General features: G+C 42.1%; 1 protein-coding gene across 1 annotated transcript in view; it reads right to left on the bottom strand.

The window, feature by feature from the left end:
* Positions 1 to 10,300, bottom strand: part of PRKAR2A (protein kinase cAMP-dependent type II regulatory subunit alpha) — a 66,227-nt gene extending 55,927 nt beyond the window's left edge. The window contains exon 1 of the mRNA XM_068409209.1: positions 9,891 to 10,300. Coding sequence (XP_068265310.1) covers positions 9,891 to 10,143 — 253 coding nt within the window. The 5' untranslated portion in view covers positions 10,144 to 10,300. The remainder of the gene's footprint in view (positions 1 to 9,890) is intronic.
* Positions 10,301 to 12,497: the final 2,197 nt, after the last annotated feature.

Below are 12,497 nucleotides of genomic sequence, written 5' to 3'. Positions count from 1 at the left end.
CACTGGCATAGGTTGCCCAGAGAAGTTCTGGAGTCTCCATCCTTCAGGGTACGCCTACAATGCCCATGAATGTTTAAGTCCCTGCAAGAGGGCACATGTTAGCATTCATCCTCACATAAATATGCCAGTAACAATAAAAAGGAATTCCCTGACCAAAGTGAGCTGCAGCTGGAGGCAAGTGCTACGTGGTTCAGCTTCCAGATAAACTAATTTTTAGCAGCAGAACTTCTAGTATAAAGCTCCCCACAGTCACTGTTACATACTACTTCAAAACAAATGGTACATGTGGCAAGTCTTCTAGCTATGAAACGTTAACAGTGTCTGCATGTGAAAGCTATGAAAAGTGAAAAAACCCCACCCATTAGCAAAACCAGTACTCATCATGCAAAGTTATGTTTCAGAGTGCTATGAAAAAATGACACAAGGCACAACACAATAATTAAATCTTTTCAGCAGCAAAAAATTAAAATTACCTCACAGGGATATGAGAGATGCTAATACAGAATACAAGATAAACTGAAGCCCAGTTTATGGCTGTTTATCATAAAGTTACACAATCTCAAGACTAGAATTAAAATCATTATATAAATTATATCCAGTGACGTTTAATTTCTACATTCTTGAGAAACTGGAGTATTCAAAGTAACATCACCACTCTGAATACTATTAAGTTTTAGCATTTTACAACAAGAATACTTGTGGAATCTTTCCCCCATCCTTCCACAAAGGTGTCAGAGACAGAAGACTGAATGTTAATCTATTTTAATGAGCCATCTTTCATAACTTACCCCTGAGAAGGCTTTGAGTCTTACAAATACTTATGAATTTTAATCAGAAACATTGATAACATTAAATGTTAAAACACTTAACTGTTTCAGAACAATTACTTTCAAAAAAAAGAGAGGAAACTCCATCATTTTTGAATTTTCATTCCAGGGCTGTCCATGAGACATCTTTCATTCAGAGGTACTCCCCATATCCATGACATCCTGAGACTGACCAGTTCCTGACACTAGAGCATGTCCTTGAGGAAGCAATTCTTCCTGAATGATCAGGATTAGCACAAGTGTTGACACAGAAATGGCAGTGTTTAGTGGAGCCCCAACAGGAAAAAAATACACAAATATTTGTATTTTTCTTTTCTTAAAATCTCTTCTATGGAATACAGTTTTCTCAATAGGAAGCAGAAAACAATATGCTATCCCAAGGGAGGAAGAACCAAAATGGAAATGAAGGGCCATTGTGACATCCTGCTTTGTAACAGTCTGTCAATACACAATCACTACAATTTATTCAAAAATACATAGGAAAACTACAGAGTAGTTGCTCAACCCTCATTTAAAAGACACACAGTTCACTCCCCACACAAACTCCATACGTGTTCTTAGAATGCTCTGCAACAAGAGGAGCAGTACTTTAAACTTTGCAATCCTTCACTGCATACCAGTCAGATTCAGAGAAGGACAGAAACAGTTACTGATGGAAGAACATCCTTTTACCAAAACCACCACTTCATCTCCAACTTCCAATCCTCACCCTTCTTCACCCAGTGGTTTAGAGAGAGATTTTGTGACGACTTGCTCAATTTTGCTGGTAAGGCCCCTGATCATGGACCATCTTGGTTTGGACTTCACCAACACCCAAAAACGAATGCAGGGTTCCAGTCTTTTGTAAGATGACCTCAGAACAAACCCTGACATCATGCCAGTTGGAAACTCGGTTCCTGCAGACTGAACACCATTTCTGAGGAGAAGCAAAGCTGTTCTTCAAGCCACCCTCAGAAAGTTAACAAAAAATAGAAGGAGGGAACAGAGAGTGGCTTAAAATTTTTCTAGAAAAATAAAAATCAAGTTTGTTTATTGTTGTTTTTAAATTATTATAAAAGCAGCGCTACAGAAGGAATACCTGCAGCCCCTCCCACATGCCTTGAAGGCTCAAGAGATGTCTTCTCCCCTGAAAGGAATTTCCAAGTCTGTACTCAGAGCAGAATTGCCACTACTCATTGTCTGCAATTTCTACATAGAAAAGAAATGCCCCAGAACAGAAAGGGCTAATAGCAAAACTGCTACTAATACAATGCTGGGCTTTATTATACACGACTTATTGTATATGTATGAAACAGAGGCCAAATCCTAGCACTATGATAACTAAGACAGGCTTGCTTTCTTCTAAATCTCCTCTCTCTTCTAGATATCCCACCCATTAAAGTACACAGAGAACACTGCCACAATCACCACAATTTTCACAGCCTCACAGACAAAACACAAATGACCACAAAGCAGCTGCTTGTTCTGTGTAAGAGATTTCTGGAGTCCCTTTTTCAGATCTGTACTTTCAAAAGAAAAGGATCCTTTTGCATTAAAGGATCTCAGAAGTACACATCCTTTAGTACAATTAGTATCTTGCTGCAAGAGCCTTTATATATCCGTGTTTTGCTCACAGATTTCTCAAATTCTACACTAGTTACTTTTCTAACCAATGTTATGATTTATGATTTACCTGGTCTGATTCATATTACAGTGATGCATAAAGATACTAAAAATGCATAGTGCAGAAGAGTACACATAATTTGCTGTGGAACTGATGGTACCTCAGGAAAAAAATTAAACCTAAGTGAATCAAAGAATCTTCACGTATCAAAAAAACACCGAACAATTGTTACATACCAAAGAAGTACTGATGCAAAGCCAGACATGGAATCACAAAGATGCAAGTGCAGTAGCACATCTAAAGGACTGTTACAGAGACAAGAATAATATCCCTCTGAAAGAGGAACCAGTATGTTTGTTAGAGTTCTGTCTGTCATTGTCTCCTTCTTTCACAAAAAAATATGAATGATCGTTCATGAAGTTGAAAATGTTACTAAAGCCAGTACAGCTCATCTTGGCTACACTTCCAGCCTTCATTTGAATAATGAGCAACTGCTCTTTGTTAAACATTAATGCTTTTTAATGACTGACTGGTGAATAATTTGAAATGAGCTTGTTCTCTGTTGTCTCCTCCTCTTCCCCAAGATCTCCATTGTTCTATTTTAGGTAAGAGGGTACAACTAAACTGCAGTATTAGCAAGAGGGGAAGATGGCACTGTGCAACACTGACAAAATTGTCTCAGCACTCTAATATTAGTTTATTAAATGAAAAAAAATAGCACAGTTAAAAAGAAGCTAGTATTCAGTACAAAGTCTAGAATTGCAATACAATAATTTCCTTTAGCGTAATTTTAGAACCAGCTAGAAGAATCCAATTGTAGGAGTTCATACAATTTTTCTTACAATAAACTTTTTCAACGTGGAAACACAAGCTTTTAAGAACTCAGCAACTGTTTACAAAGGTTAGTTATCCACTTCCTTTATAGCTAGTTACGCTCTTTTTAGAGGCTAGTACACAGAGCAATGCAGTTTCTATTTGCCCAAAGTAACAGCAGGATACTAGAAGAGCAGAAACTGACTCTAGAATTTAATTTATTTACACCCTTATAGCTAGTAAAAAAGCTAGCTTTTCCTGAAAGCTCTTTCAGGAAATAACAAGTTTAACAGTCAAGTGAAAAGTTACCAGCATGCAAGAGATCACAAATATGAATTTAAAAGAAATTTTTAAAAGTACTGCTTGCTTCCTCACATTGTAGGATGTACAGATTACTTAAGGAAAGCAGAATGATTATGTCAAGCCACTGCGAGCAAACTGGACTAAGAGGATCTCTTACTTGAGAGATTATAAGGACTGTCTAATAGATGCTATAGGAATAATAACAGTGCTGATGATAGGATATTACAAATAACACTGTAAGTATACGACGTCAAAATTGCAATAAAATTACCTTTTAAAATTAACATAGAAGCTCCTCCTTCCTGATGTAAATCAGTATCCATTCAGCAGTATTCAGTGATGTCTGCAAATTTCAGTAAACTCGTCTACAATTCTCCGTTCCTCAGCCAGCCAGTGCCTTTTATCCCTTCACTTCGTACTTCCTGTTCTTTCACTATCTCAGGTAAGAATGATGTATTACACCTGTATTTTGAATCTTCATTTGCACTGAAGATTACTGATGAAACCTTCCTTCAGGCTGTATCTCCACTGAGACACAAATGGTGACTTCCTTAGAACTACATCACTTAGTCAGAAAAAGTTCTAGTCTAATCTTGTAATAGAGGAAGTGCAATCTTAAGAACAAATGCTGAAAAGCAAGTCTTTTGTGATAAGCAAATACAGAAGCAAAAAGACCTCCAGAAAAAAGCTCTAGATGTTTTGTCCAAGTAACTAAACAGAAGTGAAATCAGTCGTCCTTAATACTCAGTTTATCTTCAAAGTTCCCCTGTGTGAACAAGATAAATATAGGGAGTGAAGTTCCATTAGTACTAACAGCAGTTACTCTATTTAATCCTTCAGGTTTAAGCCAGTGAGAACTGCCTCTGCAAAAGCTAAGACGTATGCAAGTATAGCAGGTGCACAATGGTAGTCTTTCACTTGGCATTTTTTATGTGAAACACATTCAAGGCACTACAGTGCCGAGACCTATTAAAATCAGAAAATTACCTGTAGAAATATATTGCTCTTAAAACATTATCAACATGGATGCATTGCTAATACTTTTCTCCATAACTGATTTCATGTTATTGATGTAGATCGAAGAATAAATAGAACTAAAGCTTCTTTACACCTTCAGGTTGCTAGGCTTGCTCACACATACACTCTTTTTAAACATATTATAAAGCAAGCATGTGTATTTCTTTCTTTGTATACTAAACTCAAAGGCTTAATACAGTTAGATCATAATCTAGAGCTTCTTCCTCCACCTCCCTAAAAATCTAGAGACTACTTAAGTAGAGCGCAAAACACCTCTGTTATAATCACTATTAAGCTGTTAAGCCACATGAGTCGGTCAAACAAATTTCAAAGAGGAAAAAAAAAAGTAGCACTAGTAATTATCAGCTTATGAAAGTGCTCACTGTGCTACCTAGATTTTGAATAGAGTAGCTATTCTTTCGACTGAATTTGCACCACACAATGCAATACTACTGTAAGAAAGATGCTCTGCAAAGAGAGGCTCTTTTAGCGTTCAAGACAAAAAAAAAAAAAAAGAGTGAGGAGATAGCCACTGTGCTTTATTCCTAGTAAATTGACAATTATGGAGGAAGCAGGTGAAAGTACTACTAAAAAGTCAGAAGTACTTTCATTTTAAAGGTGACCAGTATCTCACAATAACACTTGCAATAACTCATGAATCTGAATTACATCTGAAAACTTGAACAGTATTCTTCAGAAGGACCACTATTCTCCCTATTCTATCCTTCAAAAGTCTTAACATTATCTAACTATCATTCAATAAATTTCCTTGATTTTTTTCTGGAAAACAGCAAGGAGTTATGCCTGACCTGTAAATTGATGTACATGGAGCATTAATACTTTGTGATTGATGTAGCACAGTAATTCCTGAGGAATTCCACAGGACATATCAGCCAAGTACAGAATAAGAAAGCATAAGCAAATGATGTTTAAGAATAAGAACAGTAGTAAGCAATCTGAAACAGTTTTAATTTAATATGAAGCACTTCTGTTAACAATTACAAAGATAAAGATTTCAAAGATGGACTGAACTCTTACTCAGTATCTCATCCAAGAGCTGATGATGTAAAAGTGCATTTCCCCACTCCCTTCTGCTCACATATCCTATTGATGTTTTAAAGATGACATTTAGCAAATCCTTGAATTTTAATTGAGAAGCTCAGTGCAGAACTAAACAGAATCTTTTCACCTGTTCATCCAGATTCATATGCAACATTTTCCTACACAGCAACACAGCATCCTGAGAGGATTATTTCAAAAGCAATACATTAAGAAGTATTCTCTTTTGCTGAGGGAGCAGCTGAAAAGTGCACAATCTTTCCTTCAATATCAAGGTGAAACCCTGGGAAGGAAAAATGGTTTTGCACTAAAATATGTCATTAGTTAAAACACCTGAGTTGCTCAAGTTGGTATATAATCCCAAAAATGTTTTAGCTCCAGTATTAGTTATATTTAATTTCTCCAAGAATAAACACAGGTGTTTTTTTAATTAACTGATTACTACTACAAACAAGGAGACATCAAATGGAAAGTTAACAGTGCAGCACCTTGCACCTTTGTGCAACTGCCTCAACTGACAGGGAAGGAAAGCTGCCTGCCTGCCTTCAGATGTGTACTCACAACAAAAGGTTTCCCAAAGCCATGACTCAGTCTCAAAGAGTGGACAGACTATTTCTGTGGCTTTAATTTCAGTCTTAACACATCCATTCAGAGCTTCCTTGTTAAAATTACAAGTGTCATGGTCAAGGACACATTTTGAGAATACATATCCATCCTTGGTGACGTCCTCAGTCTGATTTTTGAAGTTGTCACTTTGCGTCTTTTCCCAACTCTATCAACTTGTCAATTTTGCAGTTATACCAACCAAATAAAGGCTCTGAGGAAAGCTTCGTATGTATAAATTCTCTGCCCCATCCCACTGGATAAATGTTTCTGGAGGTTCCCCCCCCACTAGCATCATTTTCTTTCTGCACAGTCCTTACACTCCACTCTCTGCTGAACAGCCACATCTGACATCCTTTGATCACATATACAAAAACAATTAAAATCAGTGATGATGCTCCAGAGTGTTCAGAGAATAAACATACACCTGGAAGTAATTTCTGAAGTGCCACAAGAGAATAGAAGTCTTTTTGTAGTCTAGTTAGTTTCAGTGACTTTTACCACGTTGCAGGAGCGCCATTATGGCAGAAAAGGAACCGCTGGTGTCACTCTGACTACATGAAGACATTTGCCACATGGTTTACACCAAAGGCCAAGAGCTCATTCTGATTTTAAGTTATTTTTCCCTTCTATTAACATATGCACACAAAGCATAGAAAAAAAACAGGTATCTGAAGTGCTCTCTAACTCATGGCATGCAGATGCAGCCCAGTGAGATACACAAATTTAATACAGTGCCAGAATTAGAAACATGAAGACAACCACATCATTTGTGCAGACATCTTTCATATGCCCAACATATACAACCAAGTTAATTATTCAAACTAGCTTTAAATTTTCTTAACATATTACTTTACAAAACTACCACTGTTCAATTTCATTTTTATATTTAAAAACAGCCATGGAAACATTTTTAAAACATCCGCTTGATCTGTCTTTGCAACTCAAAGGTAAACAAGTGTTAACCTAGGAAAACAAAGAAATTAATTGCAGTCTTTCCTAAATTGTCCAAGATGAAAAAAATGCAATCTTAGTAAACAGTACTAAGGTCTGCCCAGTGAGATTATCTGAGACTTTTTCATTTTGTGTGTTTTCTCTAAGTGTCCTTTAAATGCTGAGCAGCCTATAAGCACACAGGATCTGTCTTCCACAACAAGGCACAAGTATTTTCCTATCTATAAAATTCATAGAAGACAGAGATATCAGAACGTCTGACTTAACATTTTCTCATTAATAAAGCCTTCTATGACAACAGTTACAACAGAAACACAAAAACCACATAGCCATGGTTGACTGCCCCCCACAACGTTAAACAATGTAAGAAAGAATTGTTTCGCTGACCCTATAGAGACCCTCACCTGCTGTTAAGTAGAACATAGCACTCTTCCTCCCCCAGGTCTTTGAAACTGTAAGGAGGGAACAGCACGGGTTTTGAGATAAGAAGCATTACTGACAGTGCCACTTGCCTCAAGCGCTCTAACTAGCACAAGTGACACTAACTGGCCCTGTTAATCTAATTTTCTCTCTGACTAAGATAGAAAGATAATGAGCAGAAACTTGAAGCAAAGGAACCACCTTTCTGCTTTGGACAGCCTCATCACATAAAGCTATATTTGAAAAGTTGTTTGCCACCATCGAGTTTTTAGATTTTTATCTGAAAATATTTAACTTCAGAGGATCCTTTCAGCTGCAGTTGCCAACACTCACCAGAAAAACTTCACACTTACTTCCCTGAAGAAAACCTTTCAAACCCTAAAAAAGAAACTGATCAAGAAATACAAAAGTTCCTTTCAATGACATTAAAAGCTCTGGTGGAGCAGGGTTTTTTTGTTGTTTATGTTTTTTGTCAGTTTTGTTGATTTTTTTCAGGAAAACAGTATATACTGAGATATGGCACATTTAAAAAAAATTATATCCAACTATCTAGTGCAATTTTTCCAACCTAGAACTTTATTTTAAAATAATACATTTTATAAGAAACTACAACTACTTTAATATTTGGAGATGCTTGAAAATATTGCTGACTTCGGTTGCAGGACAAACAAAAATCACTTGTAATTATTGTCACAAATCTGTGCTCACACTTGCACAACCCCTTAACTCCAATCCAGTCACTACAAGTGTCCACTTCTTTACCCTTCACTGTTCATCTTTTCTTCCTCATGCCCTAAACTGAACCTTTCTCTCATTAGGAAAAACAACCATTCAAATCTAGACAGTAATTGCAAACCGCTTTTTAATTCATTCTGACTGTACATTTTATTTCTGTTCTCTTGCATATTTCATGTCCTGTTGAGGCTGTATATTTTCAAGAGCAGAAGCTGTGTTTTACTTTGTAAAGTTCCCAGCCTAAAAGTGCTGCAAAAATAGCTGTTCTCTCAATGCTTCCTTAATAAACACAATTATTTGTTCCACAGTTTAATTTCTTCTTGGTTCTTTAAAACTGTTAACCAGAGCACAGATGTAAGAACACACCACATCCACAAGGTGACACACAGTAATTGGTCTAAAAGAGGATCCTCTATCCATAAAAGTCAGAAACCTTTACTCACGTTATAGGTCAAGGGCACAAGACCTCCAAATGAGGGCACTGAAAGTCTAGGGAAAGTATGCCTTTTCTCCTCTTTCCCTCTCCCCTTAAGTTACCACCTAATAACAAGACAGTATTCAGCAATTTCAGGTCCAAAATCCTGGGTGTGCCAAGAAGTACCATTCACAAACAGGTCAAATAACTTTTTGCACTAAAGCTCAGTTACAGTCCAAATTATAAACACTGCGCACTGCACAGCACACAGAGCACCTTCTGACTGAATAAAAATGGATGTATCACAAGCAGCGCTTCATTGTCCAGATCAGGTAAATATCTTTTCTATCTTAGAGAGGTAAACAGGAATATACAGGCTGTTTTGCATTTTTGCTATTTAGCAGCATTAAAAAGTTATTTCAGCGCTTTATGATAACCGCTTTAAACACACAACAGCGGCAATAAACATCCCCAGCTCCAGTGAAAGAAAAAAACACTCGCCCACAATGATTTACAGACAGAAATGTAAAGATGAGTAGAAGAGATTGCACAGTAACACATGATCTTTCTCATCACATGCTTGGCAGCCTGCTCGATTCACTCTAACTCCGCTCAGACCCCAGGCGCGTTTCGGCCGTTACACGGCAGCTCTGTGCATCTGCCTCCCGACACCGCACCCGGGGAAGGAGTCTCTTACTGGAGCCTACGGGCCTCACGTCAGGGCGAGCAAGGGTTCCCCCCGAGAGGCCCGTTCCGCAGGGGCGCAGCTCCCCCGGGCACCGCTGACAGCCCGCGCAGAGCCGCGCAGGGACGGGTCCCGCCGAAGGCGCCCGGCAGTGCCCACCGCGGCACCGCGGTGCTGCCAGAGGCCGCAGCCGGAGCCTCCCCCCGCATTCAATCCATCCCGCCCGCTCTCGACCCGCAGCCCCGAGCAGCGGCACCGAGGACGGGGTGGCACCGAGGACGGGGTGGCGGAGGCGCCCGGCCGGCCTTCCAGGCTGCTCCCTCCCCCGGGGACCGGACCCCGCCGCTCCCGGCCCTTCCTCGCCGCCACGGGCAGCCCCTCGCCGCCGCCCCTCACGGCCACGGGCAGACCCTCACAGCCTTCCCCTCGCCGCCGCCCCTCACCGCCGGTACTTACGCTCGAAGTCGGAGTCGGAGTCCTCGTCGCCGCGGTCGGGCTCCTCTTCGCCGTTGGACTCGGTCTGCATGGGCTCCCCGTCGAAGCTGACCACCCTGCGGCCGTCGCCGGCCGCCCCCTGGTCGCGGGCATCCCGCAGGCGGGCGAAGTAGTCGGCGGCGAAGCTCAGCAGGTCGGGCGGCCGGTGCCGCAGCACCTCCACCGTGTAGCCCTGCAGCAGCTCGGTGAGGCCCGGCGGGATCTCGATGCTCATGGTGCCGGTGACCGAGGAGGCGGCCGCCGCCTCCCCCCGCCCCCTCCGCGGCCGGCTGTGGCGGTGGCGGGCTCGGGGCCTCCCTCCGCGGGCGCTGACTGACTCCCGCCGCTCCGGTCACACGAGCCGCGCCGGAGCGGTGAAGGGGGTGGGAACGGGAGCGGCCACCGCCTGCGCAGGCGCGGGCGCGGGCGCGGGGCCAGCGGCCGCGCACGCGCCGAGAGGGGGGGGCGCGTGCGTCACTGCGAGGCGCGGCGCGAGCGGCGGAGCCGAGCACGAGGGGGGGCGGCGGCGACGGGGGGGTGCGGGCAGCGGCGGGCGCCCGCCAGCGGCACGGGGCGGGGCCGCCGGGGGCGGGATCCCGGGAGCGGCCCCGCGGCGGGGAGGTGGTGGTGCGGATGGTTCCGCTGGTGGGACGGGGGCGAGGGCTTCCGCGGCGCTGCCCGGGCCGGTGCGCGGTGCCTTCCGCGTTTGCCTTCCGCAAACCGGTGGGACAGCGCTGGGTGCGTGGGTGTGGGGGGCGGCGGAGGGCGGCCGTGGGCACCCCGCAAGTCCTCACCTCCCGTCAGCCGGCGCCGGGGCTGCCCAGAGCTGGCTGTGCGCAGTTCTTTTTTTTTTCTTCTTTTATTTCACATCAGTGACCCCGCACACTAATTTCTTCTTTTCTTCCCTCACGATGTCTGTGAGGGTGTTTCAAAGCTCCCCCAGGAGTGGGAGAAGGAGGTTTTCTGTGGTCTTGATCGGATCCAATGTAAATCTTGATCCAACTCTCAGTTGGAATTAGATTAATTAGATTTAGGCCCTCCAACCCTTCCAGTTTCTTGTGAGAATTAAGTCATTAAAGAAATATTCTTAAAACTAGTGAGCGCAAGAGAAGCAGCGTGCAGGTCTTCACACCTTTTGGTAAAAGCCGTGTAAAGCCATAGTGTCATCACCTGTGAAATGGTGGCAGTAGTGTTGATCTGCTTCATACTGAATGCCCAAGAGCGTTAAAACACGAAGGATTTCAGAAAAGAAACATCTCGTTAATTGCTTATGTGTGTGATCTTCGGAGATACCTATTCGTATGTTGTTAAATGTGCTTCATGCAGATTTTTGCTTGTATTCTTCGTACAAAACCCGTTCTCTGTGTGTGTGTACAAGGGAGGTTTGGCAGATGCCCAGGGGCAGGCGACGGGCTGCGCGGTGTGGAGCCGCCGGCCCTTAAGGTTTGACGTTGCTGGAAAGCTGGTCTTGGAAGAAAACAGGCCTGTGCGAACATGAGACGAGGGGAACGGGGATGCTGGCTTAGTGACGCCACTGCTGTTGTCAGTGTAAATATTTTTATTAAATTCTTCTTTTGTTTCAACAATAAAAGGGCAGAAATCAACTTGTATTGAAAATACAAAATTTCACTCAGAAGCCCAGAATTGGCTGAGGCAATTTACTGCGTGTTTTGGTTTTGTTTGCTCGTGTGCCAAAGGGTCCCCTCGCTGATCCGGATGGTTCTCACCGCACTGCCATGCATAGTCTGTTCATCGCCGTTGCACGGAGGACACAACAGCGGATCCCAGAACACCCCATTCAATGCTTTTAATGACTTTATTCTCAGTGAGGGAGGCCAGCTGGAAATCTCGTGGCACTTATGACAGCACCCAGCCTCTCTGGTAAAAGGTGTTCTCTGTAATACAGCTCCTGTATTTGTATGCAGGGTAAGATTAAATCTTGCATCCATACAAAATAAACAAATAAAGACAAGCAGAGGAGGTAGATTTGCCACATCTCATCAGTTTATGGGGAGATGTCGTATGAAGCCGTTTCTCTTCATTTTTATTATTTTCCACAGGCACAACAATTGCTGTATCCCTTTTCTTGAAAGATAATTGATACTGATTTTCATTTACCACACCTACCATATAACCTTTGTGATGGTCTCAAACAATACAAGGCACGTTTCACTGCTCAATGTCTATGCTTTAACTACTGATAGAACTGGTACAGGAAAATGGTTCAGATCTGTGAGAAAACTGCATTTGGAGTCCCCCACAAAATTAAGACTTCTGATGAGATCTTTCCTTTGCCAGCTGGGTGCTGAAGATATTACTGGTGGTGAAGAGGTAAAAATTAAATTTTTAAAATGCTGTAAAAATTAAAAAACAAAATATTAATAAAAAGCATTGGCAAGTAGGGTCAGAGGAAGAAAGAAAGCTAATTCCAAGGGAATACACTTATTTTTCTTTCCCACTGTCTTGCACGACAGCCAGCCACCTGACAACTGCCTGCTTTTGGCATCAGTCAGCTCTTGTATTAGCTTTTAATGTTTGTTGATAATTTTCTCTCATTTGTGCCTGTGGATATAAATCTGGTTATTTATA

The sequence above is a fragment of the Nyctibius grandis genome, chromosome 10 (assembly GCF_013368605.1).
Source record: "Nyctibius grandis isolate bNycGra1 chromosome 10, bNycGra1.pri, whole genome shotgun sequence".
Taxonomy (NCBI): Eukaryota; Metazoa; Chordata; class Aves; order Nyctibiiformes; family Nyctibiidae; genus Nyctibius; species Nyctibius grandis.
This window is presented reverse-complemented; position numbering and strand designations above follow the sequence as displayed.